The sequence below is a fragment of the Leucoraja erinacea genome, chromosome 36, assembly GCF_028641065.1.
Source record: "Leucoraja erinacea ecotype New England chromosome 36, Leri_hhj_1, whole genome shotgun sequence".
NCBI lineage: Eukaryota > Metazoa > Chordata > Chondrichthyes > Rajiformes > Rajidae > Leucoraja > Leucoraja erinaceus.
The window spans coordinates 12296326-12322530 of record NC_073412.1 but is presented as its reverse complement, the minus strand read 5'-3'; the positions used below and the strand labels follow the sequence as shown (position 1 = coordinate 12322530).

The window sequence follows — 26205 nt, the reverse complement described above, 5'->3', positions numbered from 1 at the left end:
AAATCCATGTTGACTGTTCCTAATCAGACCCTGTTTATCTAGATGCTTATATATAGTAGAAACATGTTATTTCAAATAAACGTATTCATTCGACATCATAGGCATCTGAGAAAACATAGTGCAGGATAAACTGTAGGGTAACATACATGTAATTAAACAAAACCGGCGGCCTTTCAAAATCTTAAAATGTTATGTCACACATATTAAATGGTTTTCATAGAATTACAGGAATTCAGAGCCAAGGAGCAATCTATTCAGCCCATCATATTTATGCAGCAGATAAAGAGCAATCCAGCTAATCTTTTTTGTCCATGTCTTATTGAACAGCCACACAAGTTATGACCTTTCACATGCATACCCAAATACTTAAAGCTCATGATAAAGCACATGAATAAATCCACATTTAATATCCTTGATCAACTTGAACTTTAATTGCTAATGGACAATCCTTTTTTCTCTCTAATGATTTGACCATCAACCATTTCTAATTCCTCTCCTCCTTTAAAGACATGCACTACATTGGTAGACCCCCAGTCTTCCCAGTAGCCTAGCACCATGTTCCTAAAGCTAAGGAGGATTAGAAACTGTTTCCTTCTTTGGTTCTCCAAACAGCCAAGCTTCAAATTTATCTGGGCCTATTGTACTTTCAAAAACTTTACACTCTCCTCTTTTTATCGCACTTCATCTCTTAACTGCAATATTTCAATCCTGCCCTTTTCTGTAAAGTCACACATAAAACATTCACTAAGAACTAGGAAAAGTGTTGAGCCTCCATCAGCTATTTGGATTCATAATAAGTTTAAGGCCTTCCTTATAACTAAGCCTTAATTTATCCCTTTGCTCTGTATGCGTTCATATAACATTTTGGGGCAGATCTTCTGAACACATGAGCTTACTGGTCATCCGATTGGGAGTACACTGCTTCTTTCAGCATGCCCTCCAGCACAATCTCCAGATTGGCTTCCAACTGATCAGTGAGAATTAGTTTTCAATATAATTCTCTGAAGTGACTTTGACAAGTTGTAGATCCCCAACATCCCCATGGCCCTCTAGCACACGAGGCCTTGGGGTGAGAGGAGTTTCCAAAATGGAAATTAAATGCTCATTTATGACAATAGAAAACATAGAAAATAGGTGCAGGAGTAGGCCTAAGAACAATATCTAACTCTCTCTTGAATACAAGATAGACAATGATGCTGTTACAATTTTGTATTAATGAGTCAGCAGGTTGTTTAGTCATTGCACTGGGCTAAAATGTTGTATAACTTAATTAAGGAGCATGTCCACTTTCCAGCAACATTACAATTGTCAGGCCCTTCCTTCCATTCTGTCCTCAAGAAATTTCCGGAGTCACATTACACTTAACTTTCATGTCCTCATTATTCAGGGAACGGGGGTTCCCCTCCTCCACCATAAATGAGGCTCGCACCAGGGTCTCTTCCATACCCCGCAACACTGCTCTCTCTCCCCATCCCCCCACTCGCAACAAGGGCCGAGTCCCCCTAGTCCTCACCTTTCACCCCACCAGCCGTCAAATACAAAAAGTAATCCTCCGTCAGTTTCGCCACCTCCAACGTGACCCCACCACTCGCCACATCTTCCCATCTCCCCCTATATCTGCCTTCTGCAAAGACCGCTCCCTCCATAACTCCCTTGTCAATTCTTCCCTTCCCTCTCGTACCACCCCCTCCCCAGGCACTTTCCCTTGCAACCGCAAGAGATGCAACACTTGTCCCTTTACCTTCCCCCTCGACTCCGTTCAAGGACCCAAGCAATCGTTCCAGGTGCGACAGAGGTTTACCTGCATCTCTTCCAACCTCATCTATTGCGTCTGCTGCTCTAGATGTCAGCAGATCTATATCGGTGAGACCAAGCGGAGGTTGGGCGATCGCTTCGCCGAACACCTCCGCTCGGTCCGCAATTACCAAGCTGACCTCCCGGTGGCTCAGCACTTCAACTCCCCCTGCCACTCCATCCTCTCTGTCCTGGGTCTCCTCCATGGCCACAGCAAGCAGCACCGGAAATTGGATGAACAGCACCTCATATTCCGTTTGGGGAGTCTGCATCCTGAGGGCATGAACATCGAATTCTCCCAATTTTGTTAGTCCTTGCAGTCTCCTCCCCTTCCTCAGTCCCCCTGCTGTCTCCTCCCATCCCCCAGCCTTCGGGCTCCTCCTCCTTTTTCCTTTCTTGTCCCCGCCCAACCCGCCCCCGATCAGTCTGAAGAAGGGTTTCGGCCCGAAACGTTGCCTATTTCCTTCGCTCCATAGATGCTGCTGCACCCGCTGAGTTTCTCCAGCTTTTTTGTGTACCTAACTTTCAGTCTACATGTCCCTAATACTGGATATGCCTTGTTGGAGCAGCTGGAAATAATCAAGATCAGCTATGATTATTTCATGGAATTAATTTTTATTAAATAATGTGTATATAGCAAAATGATACTTTCAAGTACACTGCAATGTAGAGCATTTAGAAACAGTCAATGAAGTAAAATATATGACACTTACTTGAGTTGGAAAGAAAATGATTTAAACTCTTAAAAGAGGAATCTGTACACAATTGAACAGTCCATTTGAATGGCTTAAACTCCAACAATAAAAGGTCTCTCTCACAGTTCTATGTCTGTACACTGGATATACAGCGGTTTATGTAACAACTCAAGTCAGAATTGCCTGTATCACTAGTTACAGAAACCATTTGCAGAGGGGCCAGATGAAATATGCACGATACTGACCTTCAAGATAAGCTCTACGACAAAGTAGTTGGTAGTTACCGCATGAAGCCAAACAGAAGATAGGTACGTGATTGTAGGTGCCCATTTGCCAATTTTCCAATAGGCAAATAAGCACACAAATCCATTTGACTATCTGCTAATATGAAAAGCAGTTACTGTGAAAGTATCAGTACTAGCTGTGGACTTTGAGCCCATGGAACCTGCACCAGCCAATTTGTAGCTGAATTACTAAGCAAATTCTGCAAGTAGAGGCAATCCCTTGCTCAAAGAGGACTGCAGTAGAGCATAACAAGACCAACATGTTAACAAGGCCAGCTTATATGGTAGCAACCTGGTGAATACGTCAAGCCACAGGTGTAACAATGTTTGGCCAGAAGTTCCAAATAAATAAGCCACTACAACTTCCGATCTTAGCCATTCAATTCACTTCATCTTTTATCAACAGCCAAAAAAGTTTTTTCAGCCTGAAACATTAACTGTGTCTCTTTGCATGCATGCTGCCTGATCTGCTTTTCCACTATTTTCAAATAGCTGAGAAAGGCTGTGGAGACAGACAACATCCTGGCTGGAATACCCGAGAATGATTAGATAGAATAAAATGATATAATAAAGTTACACTTTAGAACTTGCCATGCCTAGAGTTATGATGGTGCAGTGATCTTACAATATGAAAACTCACCAAGTTATGCTAGTTGAAATAAAAATCTGATTACTGCCCAGTAAATCTACGCTCAATCATCAGCACATGTATGGTGCGTAATTCATAGAGAGTAATATCAAGTGGCACACTTTGACTAATAACCTGCTCACAGATGGTTCTTGACATCAAACATGGAATGAAGAGTTGAATTCCAGTGCGAGTCGAGTGACTGCCTTCAACCTCAATGCAATGGATGACTGAGTGCATCATGAAGGAGCCGTTGTGCAAATGAAGCCAAAGGGGATCAAGGGGACATCCCACACAAAGGAAGGTAGCTGTGGTTAGTCAAGACCAATACAATTTGTTTTACTATAACAGTAATAACTCATAATCTGCAATCCCATTGTTTGGAAATCCTGGTTTGGCAAAGCTCAATTTTCCAAGTTCCCTCTAAACACAGGTTCCCCTTTTTGTACTCCCTATAAACTCACCAGGGTCCAAGTTTACCACTTAATGTATTACACTACTATGAAATAACTAAAAATTGTGAACTAAAAGTGTCGGAATGATATCCAAAAGACCAGAAATGATGCCAATCGAACACAAAGTCAGAGGGTACTAGACTATAGAACTTTTACTGCAATGGACAAAGATACTGAAGATGGAATTTTACCAAAGGAGATGGATCACCTACTGACAATATCATCAATACATACAATAACATAATATAATATTTTGATATATGTAATTTAAATTATGTTCAAAACCTTGCAAGGAAACATGATACAATATTGTCAGATTAATTTAAATTATTTTTTTAACCCCATCAATATTCCAATCACTAAAGTGTTTGTAGGCTAGTAGCAAAAAAAGTAGGCAAATCTAGCCAGCTTCAGAGCTCTATGGCATGTTTACAGATATTTTAGAATAATGAAGGGATTATGTTATTTGTGATAAAGAATAAAAAATGCAACTATTTCACTTACAGTTTGCGCATCAGCAAAACTTAAAGCTAGTTTTGGCTGCAGAATTTTTTCCTGCGTTCCCTCAACTAGCTGATGACTGCTGTTGCTACCCCAAACATATACTTCGCATGTTTCCGACACCATTGGAGTGTCGCCACTCTGCAAACTATCAGGGCTTGCGCACGTCCTGGAGTAGTCCGAGGCCATTCGACACACCTACAACAAAAGTCAAATAAAACAATTAACCATCCATTATAGCATTGTGTATGCAAGCAAAGAATCTCACTGTGCATTGTCACATGTGACAATAAAGTATTCCTATTCCTAGCTCAAAATTATCAATAGATACTCTGCTTGCTAACTACTTGGGTATTTTTAGTTTAGTTTAGAGATACAGTGCAGAAGCAGGCCCTTCGGCCCACCGGGTCCGCACCAACCAGCGACTCCCGCGCATTAACACTTTCCTACACTCACTAAGGAAAATTCACACTTATACCAAGCCAATTAACCTACAAACTTGTATGTCTTTGGAGAGTGGGAGGTAACCAAAGATCTATGAGAAATCCCACGCGGTCACGGGGAGAACATACAAACTCTTTGCAGACAGCACAGGCAGCCAGGATCAAACCCAGGTCTCTGGCACAGTAAGTGCAGTAACTCTCCTGCTGCACCACCATGCTGCCCCATCTTCATCTTAGTTTACAAACAAAATAGTCTCTACACTTCAAAAGTTATTCAATGGATATATTGTTAAATCTCCAAAGATGTACTGTCTGTGCAAGAGTAATGAGTATTATGTTGCAGCATACAATATTATTTAACATATTTTAAAAAAAATCTAACTCTTGAAATAATCAAACCAGCAATTTTTTTTTGCTTACATACCTCTTCAAAGAGGCAGAGAGCTGCCTCATATAATGAGCACAAACCATCAGGCGTTCTGGTAGGCTCGCGCCACTGACTCCGATCAGCTGATGAACCCTTTGAAAATAAAAGTTTGGACAACTGATCAAAACTTTCACAAATTCATCAACATAATCAATGCCTGAAAACAAATAATGTAGGACAGACAATTCAATATAGTTGGCACAGATGCACAGGAGAAAGATTCAGAAACATTCCAAAGCAGGAAAAAAAGTGGCAAAATATACGCAGAGGGGAAAATTAACAGTAGACCAAGCAATTTCAACTGCTCTACGAATTCTTGCTCTTCCTCTAAACCAGGAGTAACAAAGGATTACCTAACTATACTTATTTGTGTTATTAAACTTAAAACATGAAAGTCTCAGATAAACATTAATGGACATAAAATGCTGGAGTAACTCAGCGGGTCCAGGCAGCATCTCTGGAGAACATGGAGAAGTGAAGTTTTACATTGATACCCTTCTGCAGACTAATCTGAAGGAACAGTCTGAAATGCATTTCGTTGTCTCTGTACTGTACACTGACAATGACAATTAAAATTGAATCTGAATCTGAAATGGGGTCTCAACCCGAAACGTCACTTATCAATGTTCTCCAGAGATGTTGCCTGACCCGCTGAGTTACTCCTGCGCTGTGTCCTTTTGTGCAAACCAGATTCTGCAGTTCCTTGTTTCTACATTCTCAATAAATATTGATGGCAGAGCATGAAAATAAATCATGCAAGTGTGCATCTAATGCAAAAATATGTCGTAACATCTGTTGTAAATTCTATACATATGGGACAGCATGTGATAATTACAGCAATCTCTCAAAAAATATAAAATTATTGCAAGGCTTATGGGGAAAATGAAGGAATGAGGTTACCCCTGCATGGGTGAGTCTCAAAATTAGGGCTCAGGACTGAGAAGACAAAGACATTTTTTAAATTTAAAGATAGCACATCTTTGTAATTCACGACCCAAGCCCAGTGCAGGTCCAAATGTGTGGAAAAAGAACTGCATATGCTGGTTTAAGTCGAAGGTAGACACAAAATGCTGGAGTAACTCATCGGAACAGGCAGCATCTCTGGAGAGAAGTAATGTGTGATGTTTCGGGTTGAGACCCTTTCATCAGGTCCAAATGCTAAGTTTATGTATTGAAGACGCTGATGGATAGATTTTTCAATGTTAAGGGATGTTATCCACTTTGGTAGCAAAGTGTCAATGAAAGTAAGCATGCAGGTACAGCAAGCAGTGAAGAAAGCGAATGGCATGTTGGCCTTCATAACAAGAGGAGTTGTGTATAGGAGCAAAGAGGTAGTTCTGTAGTTGTTCAGGGCCCTAGTGAGAACACATCTGGAGTATTGTGTGCAGTTTTGGTTTCCAAATTTGAGGAAGAACATAGGGATGGCGGGACTGTCATATGCTGAGAGAATGGAGCGGCTGGGCTTGTACACTCTGGAATTTAGAAGATCTTATTGAAACATATAAGATTATTAAGGGTTTGGACATTCTAGAGGCAGGAAACATGTTCCCGATATTGAGGGAGTCCAGAACCAGGGGCCACAATTTAAGAATAAGGGGCAAGCCATTTAGAGATGAGGAAACACTTTTTCACACAGAGAGTTGTGAGTCTGTGGAATTCACTGCCTCAGAGGGCAATGGAGGCCGGTTCTCTGGATACTTTCTCTGGATACTTTCAAGAGAGAGCTAGATAGGGCTCTTAAAGATAGCGGAGTCAGGGGATATGGGGAGAAGGCAGGAACGGGGTACTGATTGTGGATGATCATCCATGATCACATTGAATGGCGGTGCTGGCTCGAAGGGTCGAATGGCCTACTCCTGCATCTATTGTCTATTGGGAATCAAGAGATATGACGTTACTGCACAAGACTGGAGCTAAAGATAAAACATCAGTTGCAAACTTGTGGAAATAATCAAAATGGCTGCATTTGCTTCTTTTTCCTACATTCTTAATAACCGAGAAAAACCTCAAGAATTTAAAACATCTCAGCATGATTTATTCAATCTTCCATTCAATTTTGGATTTTTTTCCATCATCCATCTATTCGAGTGCTAAGACATTCTTAGGCACAGACCAGCCCGGATGGAACCCCTGGACAGGTTCGGGAATGTGGTGAAAGGGAGATGATGCCCTCCACAGACCTATTTGTCCTGCACGTAAATTTCAAGGGGTCCAGGTTGTCCAGGAGATGCAGTTGTGGGTCATTACCAACCTTTCAAAGCACTTCATCATGCTCAATCACTGGCTAATGTCTTCGATGATAGCTTCAACCGCCTACTGTTCCTACCTGCTTCAAGCAAACCTCTGTTATTCCAGTTCTAAAGAAAAATAAAGTAACCCGACTCAATTACAACCACCCAGTAGCTCAAACACCAAGCAGGATGAAAGGTTGGTAATATTCCACATCTGCACCAGTCTCCTGGACAATGTGGACCCCTTTGAAATATACAGGAAAAATAGGTCAATGAAGGACGATAGTAAGGAAGGCAAGTTCAATGCTTGCATATATATCAAGAGGACTGGAACTCAAAAACAGAGATATAATGCTGAGGCTCCATAAGTCACTGGTCAGGCCGCATTTTGAGTACTTTGAACATATTTGGGCCCCATATCCGAGGAAGAATGTGCTGGCTCTGGAGAGGATCCAGAGGAGGTTTACAAGAATTATTCCAGGAATGAGTGGGTTAGCATATGATGAGCGTTTAACAGCACTGGACCTCTACTCGCTGGAGTTTAGAAAGTTGAGGGGAGACTTAAATAATGAAAGTGAGATAAAATGGATGTGGAAAGGATGTTTCCATTGGTGGGAGAGTCTAGGACCATAGGTCATACCCGCAGAATTAAAGGGCACTTTTTTTAGAAAGGAGATGAAGAGGAACTTCTTTAGTCAAAGAGTAGTTAATCTGTGGAACTCATTGCCACAGAGGGTTGTGGAGGCCAAGTCAGTGGATATTTATAAGGCAGATAGACAAATTCTTGATTAGAACAGGTGTGAAGGGTTATGGGGAGAAGTTGGGAAAATGGATCAGCCATGATTGAATGCCGGGGTGGACTTGATGGGCCTTATTCTACTCCTATAACTTGTCAACTTGTGACATCATCTCCCTTTCACTACATTCAGCTCTAGATTACCAAGACAATGAGAACATTATGTCAGAATCCTATTCATTGACTACAACTCAGCCTGCAACACCATATTACCAAATAAGCTCATCTCTAAACCCCTTAACCCTGGGGGTCCCACCTGCAAATATCTTCTGGGCTTCCCTGATTAGCAAACCCCATGTCTGTTAGAATTAGTCATAATTCTTCCTCTACCCTGACCCTCAATACTCGTGGCCCTCAGGGTTGTGCTCTCTACTCCCCGTACGTCCATGACCATGTGGCGAAATACAGCATCAACTCGACCTTCAAGGCCAGAACAACCATGACACAGAGTACAGGGAAGAGATCAGGAACCTTGTGTCAGGGTGCAAGAACGTAGCCATTAAAGTCAACAAGGTGGAAGAGTCAGGAAGAGAGGAAGGTGGTGAAGGTAAACAGAGCTATTGTGGACATGGCTGATAGCTTCATGTTCCTAGCCATACATATCACCAACAATATAACCTTCTCCCTTCACACCGACAAGATTCAACATTTCCACAAGGATTCTCTTGAGGTTCTACAGATACACTACAAAAGTATTCTATGATGCATCTCAACCTGACAAGACAACTGCTCTGCTCGACACCTGAACCTGCAGAAAGAGGTGAACACAGCCCATTCCGTTTGAGACTCGTCACTTCCTTCCTTCCGGTCAATCTCCGTGTCCTGCATCAGGAAGGCTAGAAGTATCCTCAAGAATGCCTGCACTCTGGCAGGTTGCACTACAACTTTTGCACCAGTCCGCTATTTTGCAATCATTTATTATTGTATTCATCATTACTGTATGTATACTGTTTAATCTGTGGACGTCAAGGAATTTAATTGGACACTGCAGTTTATGACAATAAACTAATCTGAATCTAAATCTGAAATAAGAAACCCCTTAATCATGGTAAAACTTTAAATTATCCCATTCTAATGAAATCAACTTTAATTTTGAAATAACTATAGTAAAATGTTTCAATTAACATCTAAATCATTCCTTTCATTTCAAAATTCCAATTTCTACAATCTAATACTTATACTCTAGTAATGCTTAGCCACCTATCCCCTCTATAGCTGTTCCTAAATGTTCTCATTCCTCTGTTCCTCAAGTGTTCCATTATTCCTCAAAATTTTGATGAAGTGCAAACAACTGAGATTTATCCGTCCAACCTGGTTTGGAAAGAAAGTGCTTAGGGGTGGATTCTTGAGAGTTGTTAGTTACAGAGATAAACCAGTGAAGTTACTCTTCTACGTGAAGGGAAGATCGAGAAGACAATAGATATCTTTAAAACCATGATGAATTTACAAAGTTACTGCAAATTAGTGATATATGAATACCACATATTTACGGTAATCGGCTGCATTAAAAACACAATTCAATAAGCGATTTGAATTGAGTGAATCTGGCTAAATATCAGAGCAAAATGATAGGGATACAGAAAAGTACTAATTTGAAAATATTGGAAGGGGTAGGATTTACTCCCATTTGGAAGAGAATGAGTGAATTACAGACTGTGAATAAGGCTGACAAAGTATACAGCAAAATATAGATCATCTACAGAAATGGGCGAAGAAATGGCAATGGGAGTTTAATTCAAGCAAGTTTGAGGTGTTGCACTTTGGGAAGTCAAATGCAATGGGTAAATGGCACGACTCTTTGCAGCATTGATGTACAGAGGGATCTTGGGGTCCAAGTCCATAACCCACTGAAGAGAGCATGGCGGAGAGTGGTAAACATAGAAACATAGAAATTAGGTGCAGGAGTGGGCCATTCGGCCCTTCGAGCCTGTACCGCCATTCAATATGATCATGGCTGATCATCCAACTCAGTATCCCGTACCTGCCTTCTCTCCATACCCCCTGATCCCCTTAGCCACAAGGGCCACATCTAACTCCCTCTTAAATATAGCCAATGAACTGGCCTCAACTACCCTCTGTGGCAGAGAGTTCCAGAGATTCACCACTCTCTGCGTGAAAAAAGTTCTTCTCATCTCGGTTTTAAAGGATTTCCCCTTTATCCTTAAGCTGTGACCCCTTGTCCTGGACTTCCCTAACATCAGGAACAATCTTCCTGCATCTAGCCTGTCCAACCCCTTAAGAATTTTGTAAGTTTCTATAAGATCCCCTCTCAATCTTCTAAATTCTAGAGAGTAAAGAAGGCATATTCTATGCTTGCTCTCAGAGGTCAGGGTATTGAGTACAAGAGTCAAGATGCAGCTTAAAAGGTCTTTGATTAGCTGGCATTTTGAATATTGTGCGTAGTTCTGGTTGCCCCTTCACAGAAAGGATGCAAAGGCTTTGGAAAAATGTAGAGGTGGTTTATCAGAATGATGTGTGGTTTAGGGGGTATCAGCTATAGGGAGAGACAGACTTGGATTGTTTTCTCTGGAAAACCAGTGGTTGCAGGGAGACATGGCTTCACAGGTGTTTGTAATTGCTCAGGTGTGTTTAAATGCCTCCTTAATGTGGGTATAAGAGAGCTCTCGGCACCTAGTCTTTCCTCCAATCTTTCAATCGCCTTTGGAAACTTTTATTGCTGTTTATCAACATGAGGACCAAAGTGGTGCAAACGAAAGACAAAGAAGCCATTACGAGACTGAGAAACAATAAAACTGTTAGAAACATCAGTCAAACCTTAGGCTTACCAAAATCAACTGTTTGGAACATCATTAAAAAGAAAGAGCACTGGTGAGCTTACTAATTGCAAAGGGACTGGTAGGCCAAGGAAGATCTTCACAGCTGATGACAGAAGAATTCTCTCTATAATAAAGAGAAATCCCCACACACCTGTCCGACAGATCAGAAACACTTGTCAGGAGGCAGGTGTGGATTTCTCAATGACCACTGTCCGCAGAAGTAACATGAACAGAAATAAAGAGGCTACATTGCAAGATTCAAACCACTAGTTAGCCACAAAAATAGGATGGCTAGGTTACAGTTTGCCAAGAAGTACTTAAAAGAGCAACCAGAGTTCTTGAAAAAGGTCTTGTGGACAGATGAGACAACGATTAACTTATATCAGAGTGTTGGCAAGAACAAATTATGCAGGAGAGAAGGAACTGCCCAAGATCCAAAGCAGACCACCTCATCTGTGAAACACGGTGGTGGTGGTGTTATGGCCTGGGCATGTATGGCTGCTGAAGGTACTGGCTCACTTATCTTCATTGATGATACAACTGCTGATGTTAGTAGCATAATGAATTCTGAAGTGTATAGACACATCCTATCTGCTCAAGTTCAAACAAATGCCTCAAAACTAATTTGCCGGCTGCTCATTCTACAACAAGACAATGATCCCAAACATACTGCTAAAGCAACAAAGGAGTTTTTCAAAACAAAAAAAAAGGTAAATTCTTGAGTGGCCAAGTCAATCACCTGATCTGAACCCAATTGAGCTTGCCTTTTATATGCTGAAGAGAAAACAGAACGGGACTAGCCTCCAAAACAAGCATAAGCTAAAGATGGCTGCAATACAGGCCTGGCAGAGCATCACCAGAGAAGATACCCAGCAATTGGTGATGTCCATGACTCACAGACTTCAAGCAGTCATTGCATGCAAAGGATATGCAACAACATACTGAACATGACTACTTTCATTCACATGACATTGCTCTGTCCCAAACATTATGGTGTCGTGAAACGGGGGAACTATGTATAAACACTGCTGTAATTTCTACATGGTGAAACCAAAATGTATAAAAATGGCCTCTATTAAAATCTGACAATGTGCACTTTAACCACATGCGATCTTATCTATTACAAATCTCAAATTGTGGATTACAGAGGCAAATAAATAAATGGTCTTTGTCCTAAACATTATGGAGGGCACAGTAATACATTGACTGATGACATGTCAAACACCTTTTTAACCACTCTGTCTACCTGTGTTACCATTTTTATGTACTTATGTACCTACACCCCTGGATCTCTTGGTTCCACAGTATCAAAGTTGGGAGGTCATGTTGCAGTTACATGAGACGATGGTGAGGCCACATTTAGGTATTGTGTTCAATTCTGGGCATCGTGTTATAGGAAAGATGTTGTCAATTTGGAAGGGTACAGAGAAGATTTGCGAGGATGTTGCCAGGACTAGAGAGTCTGACCTATAAGCAGAGGTCGAGTAGGCTGGGACTCTTATTCCTTGGAGCGCAGGAAGTTGAGGGGGGATCTTATAGAGGTGTTTAAAATAATGAGAGGAATAGATTGGGTGGATGCACAGAGTCTCTTGCCTAGAGTAGGTGAATCAAGGACCAAAGGACATCGGTTTAAGGTGAACGGGAAAAGATTTAATAGGAATCTGAGTGATAGCTTTTTCCACTCAAAGGGTGGAGGATGTACGGAACAAGCTGCCAGCGGTGGTAGTTGAGGCTGGGACTATCCCAATATTTAAGAATCAGTTAGACAGGTACATGGATCGGACAGATTTGGAGGGATATGGACCAAATGCAGGCAGTAGTGTAGCTGGGACATGTTGGCCGGTGTGAGCAAATTGGGCCGAAGGGTCTGTTTCCACACTGTATGACTCCCAGGACCTTGTCATTTGCTGTGTAATTGGTCCTGTAAATTGCCTCTAGTGTGTAGGTGAGTGACTGAGGTTGGTGGGAAGGGGGAGGAGAAGGGGGAAAGTCTGACAATATGAATGAGATATTAGTGCAGGCTCAATGTAAGATGTTCAGCACGAGACGGTCTCCATGGATTCAGTGGGCTGATGGTCACAAGAGACATCATTGTTCACATTCTTCCTTTTTGAAAAGCATTGAACAGAATCCTTTTGATATTTTAAATCAACCTCCTTTGACAAATTGTTAGAAGTTTCCCATGAAGCAGATCAAATTACTTAATAATTCACATCTACAGTAGATGCATCAGCAGATGAACAGCATAGTGTTATTTTCATCTCTCACTTAAAAAAAATGTTAGTTGCTTTAATTTATGTTGTCCTTTGCTGTATTTTTTTTTAATTTTATTTTATCTTTACTGTATTGGTACAACTTATCCACTTCCGATGAGAGATTGACTAATAGTTTATCCTACGCCGTTGCATTAATCACCGAGTTGTTAAATATAATGGTCAGAACGTCTCGGTTCTTCACTCAAGTTTCCCACAATCACATTTCAGAATGCATCCCGCTTTGTTTATGGCAACGTACCATCCAACGTCTCCTTGCATCCTTCGGGCTTCGAACAAGTATCCTCTCACTTACAAGTATAGCCTGCTCAATCTTTCCTTAATCAATCTGCTTATTCCAGGCATTTGCTGAGTAAACCCTCTCCGAACTGCTTCCAATGTATTAATATCCTTCTTTAAATACCAAAACCAATATTGATCACAGTAGAAACCTAGAAAAATAGGTTCAGGAGTAGGCCATTCGGCTCAATATGATCATGGCTGATCATCTAAAATCAGTACCCCGTTCCTGCTTTTTCCCCATATCCCGCGATTCCTTTGGTCCCAAGCCCCAAGTAATCCAGGTGTGGAGGCAAGAGATGGCAGATGGCTGAACATGGAGAAAAAAAACACAAATTGCTGGCGGAACAGAAGGTTGAGCAGAATCTGTGAAGGGAAGGGTACTATCAGGGTTTCAGAACAATATTCCAGGTGCGGCCTCATCATGCAACTGAAGCATATAACCTTATTCTCCTAACAATAAACATTTGGTTAGCTTTATTAATAACATGCGGAATCTTCAGAGTCTGCTTATACAAAACGCATCTTATATTTTACTAGGATAATTGGCTCTATTACAAGAGGCCAATATGCATAGCACAGCTGGATTTATAAAGATGCAGATTTTACTGAACATTAACAAGAGCCTTAGCATCATTCTTGTACATGTAACTTAACTGGTGCATAAATTGTATAGCAAATTCAAGCTTTTGGGAATTAAAATATTCAAAGCAATTCACCATTCCCAGCCAAGCAAACAACAACATCAAGTGAAATTAGGTTTTATACGTACCAAAGAACGCCTCATCTGCATGAGAATATTCATGAAACAATCATAGCCGATCATTCCTTCCCGACTCGCACACGGTTTTGTTATTTCCATGGTACTAACAGCAGCAGATGCAGCCAATGCCATTTCTATCCACTCTAAAAAGTATCGCAGAGAACCCCGCTGGGCTGCAAGTCCAAGCAGCAGTTCTGATGCTAGTCTTCTCCCCAAAATATCAGCTCCCGAGTTCGGCATTGTAACTCCCTTCAGGAATGTCGTTACTTGAGATAAGCAGTCCAGTCCCATTGCAGGAATTTTGCTTTCATTTGCTAAAGATAGTGGTGGTAAAGAGCTAATCACATCTATTGCTGTATGGATAACATCATTGCAGAGGTTGAGCCCTGGCACTGTAGAAGGCACCATCCAGCTCTGTCGTAATAGTGCAAACAATAAACTCAATCCAGTCCGAACACCCATCTCAATTAGAGCATCTGTACTGGATCTTGGGCGTTCACTGACAGAATGGATGTCAATTGATCCAGAACTGCTTTCGGGCGAATGCTGCTGCTGTTTAACTTTACCTTTGTCATGGTATTTGTTGGAAAGAGCATAAAAAACACGCTGCAACACAAGTAATCGTTTCCGAAGGGCTGCGGCAAATGGTGAATCTGAGCAAACCATCTTTGCCAGAGCCAGCTGGCTACTGAGGAGAGCATCCAGATAATGTTCTTGTTCATCACTAGAGAGGGACTCGCGTTCAAAATCTGGTAACTGGGGTCCCTTAAGGCAGAGTACTTGCTGTGGTAGTGGTATCACTTCCTTACTGTTAGCTAGCTTATTGTACAAAACAGAAACACCTTCTCTTGTGGCAATGGACTCACTGTCTTCTGTGATCCAGGAGCTGTTGAGATGCTCCAGCCATTTTAGCTTGACTGTGGGGATCATTAGAGCCATGATTGATCACTTTATTGCCATTGGACCTAAAACGAAAGAAAAGAAAACCATTAAGATGAGTTAACATTTTAGACATTGGCTCCTTGAATATTGACAATTGTCATAATCTTCTCCATACATGCAGCATTATGATATAAACACGTCATGCATGCTCTGACAGTGGAAGTGGTGAAACAAATGAATAGCGAAGCAGAAAATAGCAGTGGGATATAAATTATGCAGGTACTATCCGTCAATCCAAATCTTTGAGCATTTTAAGCATGTGCATAATAAAAGCACAAAATATTTACCTATCCAATGAGCAGGCAAAATGGATTTTGCAGATGGTATGTACTGGAGCTATGGCATGCTGTGATGGAGGGCATGAATGTTTGGACTGAAATAATGCCAAATCAACAGAAACTTGCTCAGTTGATTAAGGTTGACAAAAGCAATGAATATACCACAGGTTGGAATCCTGTTGTGTGGAAAGTCACTACAAGAGACATGGTTACAAGAAAAACAAATTTAAGAACTTCAGATTTTAGGAATAAAAGAACAGGTGGGAAGGGTAAGTCAACAGGAGAGAATTGTTAATAAAGATGAAATAAGTAGTTGTGAGAAGCATTCTAAGCTCAGAAGATGCCAATACCATTTGGGTAGTGGTTACAAAAAGCATGGGGAAGAAAGTTAAAATTGCATATAGATCTCCCAAATCTGCAGTCACACTGCAGGAAAGGGTACAAAACAATCAAAGAAAGGTAAGAGAAAAAATACCTCTGCAAAAATAATGGGAAACTTTAATTGGCATGCAGATAGAGATAATCAAGTTTGGAACGGGTGGCTGCAAGAACAAATATATAAAGAGCATTTGGGATAGTTCCCTATAGTAAAATGTTATAGAACACAAGAATGGAAGCAATTGAATTAATTTCAAGTCGGAGTCACAGTTGTTACTTAAGGAAATAGCAGCTACTCTGCACACAGCACGACTCCGGAAGTAGCAAATGTATATCCAGAGTTTATTTCAGTATTGAGTACAAACAGTACAGCTGAGTTCTTGGAACGCCCAAGATATTTTCTGAGCACCCAGTTAGGGACCGCATGAGAACGTTTGTACCAGCAACATGCACACATCTCTCAGTAATGAATTGAAATATCAAATTAAATTATAATCTCACATCTATCTAGCAGTATGAAGTTCAAATGTTCTGCAATCAGGAAAACTCTTGTCCTACTCAAGCTAGCATTATAAAACTGTTTACTGGGAATGTCAATAATAATAAATGCCATTGTATTTGACAAGCCGCCAGAACACTAACAAAAAAAGGTTTGCATGAGTCTTAACATGCACAACAAATGCCAGATTACTAACAGACTTATGAGCTCAAACAAGGGGAAATTTTAATTTGGAGATACAGGTGCACAACCTTTTATCCGAAGATCCAAATAACGAAAACCTCCGAATAGCAGACATTTTTTCTTTCCTCGAAGAAAGGTCCTTGAAAACGTTCACCGAGGGCGGCCCCAGAACAGCGGAACCTCCGGTCGGTCCTCGAACTAAATCCCCATTCAAAAGAGGTTTGCATGAGTCTGCCCGCTAGTTTAAATGCAGACAATACAATACAAATTTATGCCCCAGTGAGACTCAAACGAAATGTTGTTTCCACAGCCATACAAAACAGACTTATGTCTTAGCTCACATAATTAAATTCACACACAAACATCCATCACAGTGAAGCCAAATTTTTCTCTCCCCTGTTCTCCGAGATACCCCAGGCGGGCACAACCATTTTATCCGCGCGGGGCGATTTACGGCCCCGCTCCCGGTCTGAAAGTCCAAAAACCCCCACGGGCGATGGTGAGTCCCAGCCATGACATTTTTGTACTTCCCGGTCCGGGTTGTTCCAAGAACAGGCTGGAGAAGTCTTGAAAAGCGGTCTCACCCGAGGCTCCCGTGTCACAGTCCCCGCAGCGGCTGTGTTGCTGGAGCCAGCGGAACGCTCAGCGGTCACCGCCGCTCCCCACGCTCCTGGCGAAGAACGATGGGAGTCCTAAATCCCCATTCCGCATCCGCAGAGATGGTGAGGCTGGAGGCCGCTATTGCGCGGGAGGGTTAAAGTAATTGACAATATGCCGCTGCCTGCCCGCTGAGTTAAAAAGTTCCCACGGTAGACTCACGATACACAGTGTATCGTGAGTCTTGCGTGGGAACTTTTTAACTCAGCGGGCAAGGAGCAGCAGATTGTCGCTCGCTTCAGTTTCACCCCACCTATACCCCTCTGCTTCCCGGCCACGTGTGTGACCCCTTCCCTCCCCTCTCCAGCTCCCCGCCCATTGTACCGGTGCGGGGGCTTTGCACTGTCTTCAGGTCGGCGATGCCAGCATAAAGTGCCAGTCACCGGAGACGTCAGGACCAACGGGACACCGACCCCCAGGCCCACTGCAAGCACTGAAACCCCAGAGACCCACAGCCAGCAGCAGCCCAGCCCCGTTCCAACTCCAGAGGAAAACTGCAAACTGGCCGGAGCCATCAGGACCACCAGAAGCCGCTCCCCGATGGGCCGCTACGGCGACAAGTGGCAGTTCACCCACAGCCCGAGCTGCGCCCCCTCATCAGGACACCGACCCCCAGGCCCACTGCAAGCACGGAGATCCCAGATCAGCAACTCCAGCCCAGCCCCTCTCCAACTCCAGAGGAACACGCTCCCCGTATGGGCAGAAGCTGATGGTGTGCAAGGTACGTCTTGTTCTTGGGGTCGCGCAGCTCGGGCTGTGGGCGAACTGTCACTTGTCGCCGTAGCGGCCCATCGGGGAGCGGATTCCTCTGGAGTTGGAGGGGGAGGGGGGTATTGTGCTGTTTGATCGCCCCCTGCTATTCCAGGGACAGGGAGACAGGACGTTCACCGAGGGCGGCCCGCAGAGGTGACAGCGGAACCTCCGGTCGGTCCTGGAAGAAAGGGGAACTAAATCCCCTTCATAAAAGAGAAGTGGAGGGTATATTGCCCGGGAGGGTATATCGCCTACCTGGAAGAAACCGGACATTTTTTCCAGGATGTCGTCTGCACACCAAAGCTCACGTTTGGCGCCAAACGCACGTCGCCTCTGCTGCACACGGATATAAGAGTGTGAAAATGTCGCCTTAGGCCGCCTAAGGGCATGTAGCCCCGCTAAGGTGACATGAGTGCGAGAGGTGATTCAATGCTGCGGTCACATTTACAAATTCAGGAATTCATTCAACACACTGCATTTCATACAGACATTTATTCTGCAAGAAAAAACTACATTGAAGACTCAAACTCGCGACCGAGGAACTGCCGGGATCAAGTCTCAAACTCGCGACCTTGCGGATATGAGCCGAGCACTCTAGCACTGAGCCAGCCATTAAAATCTACGCAAAAAACTTTCCATTCCGAAGGCCGACAAATTCCGTATTACGAAAAGTGTCTGGTCCCAAGGCTTTCGGATAAAAGGTTGTGCACCTGTACAACTGTAGATGCTGGAATATTAAGCAAAAGCAAAGTGCTCATTGAATTCAGTGGGTCAGGCAGTATCTATGGAGGGAAATGGATTGAGAGTGTTTTGGGTCGAGACCAGACTGACCTATGATTCCATACAAAAGGCATTATGATTCACTTATCTTCTTCCAGAAGATTTTAAATGATTGTGGAAAAAAAACAATAGAATCAAAAGAATGCTAGACCCATTTGAATTGGCATCGGCAAAAAAACTCCTGCGACAAAGGCATAAACAAAAAAATAATCAAGGATCGAAGTTCACCAAAATATTTGGTAACAATAACAGCAACATGCATTATGTGAATAAATCATCCTTTCATATTTGTTGTAAATCTGTCAAATAAAATATAATAGTGAACAGCACCAGAACAGATGATAAAAAAGGAAAAGTTACATTTAAAGGTAAATACAAAATGCTGGAGTAACTCAGCGGGTCAGGAAGCATCTCTGGAGAGAAGGAAGGGGAGACTGTTTTCAGTTACATTTGATGTGCATGTCCAGGGGGAGAATTTGCAAGCTTATGGCCTCAGCATGAGAGTAGTGGTAAACTAATTAAAATGGAAGCTGCACAAATAAAATCAAGCAACTACGGCCATGATAAGTGGCTACTACCATCCAGATTTAAAAAAAAAAGGATAATCTGTATTTATAATTAGTAGAGGTTGAGGTATGTTACGAAAGACGGCTATTTCTTGACCCAATCCCGTGGGGAACTGTTGTAAAAGGAATCAAATTGAAGGAAGGTTTCTATTTAATGTTCATGGCTCACATTATATAATTCAATTGATTGACTTCTTGAATAACAAGCAAGCAAACATATTAGTAGACCATTTTAAACACCTAGTTTCAAACATGTGTATTTCTGATTCCATACAATAAGTGAAGTTGCACTTTTCATTTAAAAAAAACTGCAGGGAGGGAAATACTCTGCCGTTTCAGGACAATGATTCCAACAAAAGGTAATGTAGATGACTCCTCACTGCCCCTGAAATGGCCTAATCTTTTCATCAAACTGTGAGGTTGTAAAATAAGAATAAAACTGAATGGATAGATATGGCATCAATCTCGGCTTCAGATTCAGTTAGAGCAATGCCTCTCTCAGCCAATTCAACCTTGTAAAGTCTTCCTCATGATTGAACACCATCCTTGTACTAGCCAAACAGCCAGACATAAACACACAGAGAATTATAACTTACAGCCAAGGTCACCCTCTTTTTCACAATTATTGCATAGCGATTCATTTGGGATGACAAGATAGTGTTCCCGAATTCCTCAAATGAATCAGACCCCATGAAATCACTTGACATCTAGTTAAACATTTGTAAGGAAACATCCTATTGATTATGTGTAGGAAGGAACTGCAGATGCTGGCTTAAACCGAAGATAGACACAAAAAGCTGGAGTAACTCAGGGAACAGGCAGCATCTCTGGAGAGAAGGAATGGGTGACGTTTCAGATCGAGACCCTTCTCCACAGATCACTGTGGTGAACAATGCTTTGAAGCACTAAAAAAAAAAGCAAAGGCACAGGATATACTCTGGGTGGATGGCAAAATTGGTCCTTAGCACCACCAATAACCCAGCTGTCAAATCACAGGTCACAGTAGTAGGATGGGTGTCTAACAACGAGTTATCACACATCAGTTTTTCCATTTCTACAAAGGCAAAGTGAAAGAATGCAGTGCCAACAAGACTCAAGGAGCTTGGCATCATCCAAGTCAAAGAAGCCCACTTGACTGGTTTCCCATCCACCATCCTAAACTTTCACTCCTAGCACATCCAAGCCTCTGGTGTATATCATCTACACAGTAGCTACTCATCAGGTCTATCGATCAGCACCTCCCAAACATGCAATTTAGCAAGGCTAAATCCCTGATTTGAAATAAATGACTGCTCATTGTTGCTGGGTGTACATCCTGGAACTACACGTCCTATAAAACTGTGGTTATAACTTTGTCACAAAGAATGTATCAATTCAATTAGCCAATTCACCATCACTTTATCAGAGCAATTACAGATGGATAATAAGTGCTGGTCCTGCCATCAACATCTAAATTCTATAGGATGACATGGTAAAATTAAAGGGAATGTTGGGTATGTATATATTCAATGGTATATGGACACACTGATCTGTTCTGTATTTATTTATGCCTACAATATTCTGTTGTGCTGAAGCAAAGCAAGAATTTCATTGTCCTATCTGGGACACATGACAATAAACTCTCTTAAACTTAAACTTGAGGTTAAAATGGGAACGGGATTGCTCTATCAACTGGCACAGACTTGATGGGCAAAATTGTCTCCTAATGTTGTAAGGAGATATGGAAAATAAATGAATAAAAATAGCACAGGAGATTCTAAACACAAAAGTACAGTGGTGTAATTTTACTCATGGATGTGCATTGCTGAAAAATGCTAAATAATGTCTATATATATATATTTTTTTTTTTTTAAACAGTCTGACTTCCAAATGCCTAAATGGAATCTTTATCTGCATGGCACATGTGTGTAACTATTCTATAGGATTCAGCATCGCTACAATAATTAGTTTATCACAAATGAGGTATAGATGTATATTCCCTTTACAGATGTTGTGTATTTCTCATGTCACACTTTCCACCATGATTTTAGCTTCCATCATTTAGAACACAGCTGCCACTTTTATTAACTACTAGACCAAGGGGGACCCGTTGAGTCCTGTCCCCTCAACGTGCGGTTGCGGTGGGGGGCGGCCTGCAGTGTCACACACTAAACACCCCCCCCCCCCCCCCCCCCCCCCCCCCCTCCCGCCCCCGCCACACACACACACACACCCCATATTATATAAAGCCAAAAAGTACAGAAGACAGAAAAACAGGGGCGACGTCACTCGCAGCGCAAGCAGAGGCCGGCAGGCAGATCCATTATGACAGCGCGACCAGAGGCAGGCAGGCAGAGCCGTTCTGATGTCTTCAGCGAGACCATCTCGTTTATTTACCAAGTTATTTTGGATCATTTTCATAAATAACACGGGAAATAATGCATCAAATTTTCAGATGAGGCGAATTTTGACATCATGGCGTAATTCTAATTCCGAATAGCTAGCGCGTCGTGTTTGAGGAGATGTGCTTCACAGACGAACAAATACACAAATAAATATATCCACATCCAAGTTCAGAATTTTATAATTATAGAGGTATTGTGCATTCACTTTTATTGTAGATTTGTGACAGCTGACCAAACATCTTTGACATTTGATAGTCATTGTTTTAAATGCATAGAAATAGTCACTTCGACCTACCAAGTTTACATTCAATTACATTAATCCCTTTTTATTCCACCCACACTCCCCAAATTCCATCACACACCTACACACAAGAAGCAATCAAGAGGCCAGTTAACTCTCTAACCCGCATCGGTTCAATGTGGGATGAAACCAGAGAACCTACAGCGACTGAGGTCAGACAATCAAAACAAAAGATATTGTGGCCTCAACTGGAATCTAGTATTCTCACTTTTTTCACAATTACGTTTACTAATTTCTATGAATGATCGACAGCACCTGAAACTGCAGCTGGCGAGTGAATAACTGTTTCCACAGTTTGGGAAGGATGCTGAGGCAGGAGATTCAGCATGGATACACTCCATTGTTGCAAGCATTGGAACCAGAAATATAAAGCAAGACATTAAAAACAGAGAGTTGTGTTGGAACAGAGGTGATTTGACTGAGATACTGGAATTATGCAAGGATTTAAAGGAAACAAAATAAAAAGGACCAGGTAGTGTATTGCACAACCTCACAGAATTAAGTATAAATGCACGGATTTTACGTCAGAGAAAATAACATTTTATTTGCAGGAGAATACTGAACATTATGGAGAAAGGTCAAATTTAAGAAAAGATCAGAGAGGTTGGGAAAGTGAAACAGCATGAAAACCAGTTGTTTGGCCTTTCTATTCGGTGTTATAACACATGCAACGTTATAACTCTACTTCAGACACATGAGCTATGATCAGCCCATTTCTTGATTCTCCATCGCCACCAATAATCAATATCAAGATTCCCCTCCCTTCTGCACATTTAATCATCTAGCTAATTATTTGACAGCCAGAATGCACACCTTCACTTTGTTTTGCCAGTGCTACATGTGCTTATTTTTCACATCACATGGCTCAGTGACTTTTTCTGGTACTTGCATCAGAAGCAATACACATCCTACCATTCCCAAGCAGTGATTCGAGTACCATATTTTTCTAGTATGTCTAGTTATATTTACATTCTTTTTTAGATACCATACAGACTGGGTAATTGTTTCATAACTCATCTATATTTGTACAAAGATACTAAGGAAAATGGAACTAAGTAGGTAAACTTGGAATATTCGCCAAGATGTAACTATGAAATGTCCTTGAAAGCTGAATGGCCGTCTCCAGCTCCTACATTCCTTAGTAGCATCATGATCTCTCTGTAACTCATCATGTCAATTTGCTCTTCTATTCCCATTCAGGTCTGGCACTCTAGCTTCCTTCACTAGTCCAACCATTTTTAGGTGCACACTTCACAAGAACACTAGTTAACAATCCTAAGCATTAAACATAGCTCCACATCTACAGACAGACAGAACTCGTAATACTGTCCTGTTCTTTCATGTAGTGAGAGAACAGATAAAAAAAGACTTCATGTTTTGTCTTTTCACTGATTGACAAACCTTTATAAAAATATCATAAAACTATTAAAAAACTGAGCATGTCTTGGTAGTAATAATGCTAGAAATAGTCAACAAATTGAGGTGAAACTAGACACTGCACAATAAAACTTTAAAATGTTTATTTAGTTGCCGTTGCATGGAAAGAGCCTTGTCTTTATCTGTTCAGAAGGAGAAAATAATTTCTATACCCGGGACTTTCCGATATTCCCAAACCTTTCCAACTTGCTTCCTTTAAGATGTTCCATAAAATCAGCCTCTTTGACTAAGGGCTTGGTCTTGTGACCTAACATCTCCTTTGTGGCGTAGTGTCAAGTTCAGTTTGGTAACACTCATGTGAAGTGCCTCGGGAGGCTTTACTAAGTTGACTGTCTTTGATTTAAATCCGGTGAGCAAAACAGCTGCTTTTATACTTGGTCTGTTGCTGAAGCACCTCCTTGTATTTTGCATCTCCTTGTATGTTCTAACATGCACACTCATATTATACATGCATGAATTGGGCTTGTTGATGAAAATTCACTGTCATGTGGGGAAGAGTAGTTGGAAGAAATGGTGCACAGCTGCAGTTAGTATTTAAAGGAACTGCTTCATTTGTACAAAATTAGAAATTGCTTCTCGGTGTTATTGCTGTGGAGGTACCTTTGCATATGAAGTGCAGTGCAGGATCATTGTCAAGTTTAACTTTTCACAACTGCCAACTTCTCACAGATGTATTCAGTGCACACATTAAATTTTGTTCAAGAACTGATACAAATTTCTAGATGCACAAGGAAGTTTGTCAAAAGCCTAATAAAAAAATGTTGCCACGAATTTCCAATCAACGCATGTATGCTTGCACAGCTGTGAATGTACTTAACTCAAATTCTATATAATTCCTCCCAACTTAATTAAAGTAAACCCTCGTTATAACGGATCTCTTTATAACGGATTTTGGTTATAGTGGACTGACCTACCTGATGGCTGCCTGGCAAATAAACGGTAGTCTTTCCTGTGGCATGGAATCACTGTACCGTGGTAGGGGGGGTGGAATACGGATTAAAACCGCGAGGTGCAATAAAAGCCAAGGTTTTTAACACAATCTCAGTTGTTAATGAACACAGATTAATTTGACCAAAATGCTTTCTTGTGGAATAAAATCACTCAACCGTTGGTTGAAGGGTGCGGGGAGTGGGAATGTCGCGGGTGGGGGTGGGAGGGGGTGGCTGGTCTTTTGAGGCGGGGGGGGGGGGGGGGGGGGGGGGGTTTGTGAAAAACCCGGGGGGGGGGGGGGGGGGGGGGGGGGGGGTGGTACCGTTGGCCATTATAGGGATGGATGGAAGGATGCTGGAGGTACAATGGTAACATTTAAAAGACATTTGGACAGGTACATGGAAAGGGAAGTTTGGAGGGATATGGGCCAAACAGGGACATTTAGAACTAGCTTATGGGGTATCATGGTTGGCATGGACAAGTAACCCCAAAGGCCTATTTTGTTGCTGTAGGACTTTCTAGTTAAATGTCCAAAGTATTTATATTCCTATTTCTGACTAAGATTTTCCTCAGAGGATACAGAATTGGCAAAACTAATGAAATAGTCACATCTAAAAATGTTCTTCCCTTATTTGGCTCCTCATTATGGATAGGAACAAAAAATAATCTACTATCCATGAGAACCACAATGTAAAAAGATAATTTGACGCAAGTAACATTAAATGGGCAATTTTGATTTTTCAGCTGTTACCGTACATTAATCATAATCATAATTTACTAACCAAGTATGTTTTGCAACATACGAGGAATTCGATTTGATTAAAGGTTTAATCATAGCCCAGAAGGGACTTACCTGTAGCACACTGCCACAAAGAACTGATGCCTATCTGTAATTCAGCTTGCCTCAGACATACAAACATGGTCAAATGAGGGAATGCAAGATAAGTTGGAGGTCAGATGTTGGTGTATACCCTGCACTGGGACTCATCATTATTTAGTGGTAGTGGATGGCAATAAGAGAACACACACACACACGAACACACACGCGCGCGCACAGTCACACGCGAACAAACATCACACACATCACACACAGCCATCTCCATTTTACTTCAGCTACTTAACAGCATATGCTTCTAATCTATAGATCTATCAAGGCACAGATTGGTGTCAAGCAAGCCTGGTCCTTTGCCCCAATGCTATCTTCAACCTTTCTTGCCACAATGCAACATGTCACATCCAACAAGCTTCCTATTGCAGTCCAATTAATGAATAGGACCAATGGGAAAACTATTCCCCCTGATCTAGACCCTTCAATATGTCAGCAATGCCTTTAGCCATGCAAGGCATAGTGTATGATGAATAAGACAACAAAACCAGTATAAAATGCATGATATAGAAGCACCATGCATCTTGCTTTCCTATCTTGCAGTCGCCCGTAGCAGGCATATCAAAGCACCAATCGTGATCAAATTAAATTTGAACCATATCCACAGACAGGACCAGCAAACGCTGCATTCCGACAGTGGAGGAGCTTTCTGTCCTGGGCCGCCTCCAATGTCATAATGAGGCCAAATGCAAATTGGAGGAACAGCACCTCATATTGTGTTGGCAGCTTACAACCTAGCGGTATGAATATTGATTTCACTCATTTTAAGTAACCTTTGCATTCCCTCCCTCTCTCTGTCCCTCCCCACCTCCACCCTAGTCATCTTACTGGTTTCACTGTCGTCCTGCTTAGTTTCACTCATCGTACCCGTTTGTTATCTTCTCT

The 26205-nt window shown here is 41.8% G+C and overlaps 1 protein-coding gene across 9 annotated transcripts in view; it reads right to left on the bottom strand.

Moving 5' to 3' along the window:
- The window catches only part of herc1 (HECT and RLD domain containing E3 ubiquitin protein ligase family member 1), a 281473-nt gene that overhangs the window by 166396 nt on the left and 88872 nt on the right, over nucleotides 1–26205 (bottom strand). For all 9 annotated transcript variants that reach the window (XM_055662723.1, XM_055662728.1, XM_055662725.1 and 6 more), the window contains exons 2-4: nucleotides 14356–15311; nucleotides 5225–5320; nucleotides 4361–4555 (exon numbers count right to left, since the gene is read on the bottom strand). In XM_055662723.1, the coding sequence (XP_055518698.1) occupies nucleotides 4361–4555; nucleotides 5225–5320; nucleotides 14356–15285 (1221 nt within the window). In that variant the 5' untranslated portion in view covers nucleotides 15286–15311. The remainder of the gene's footprint in view (nucleotides 1–4360; nucleotides 4556–5224; nucleotides 5321–14355; nucleotides 15312–26205) is intronic.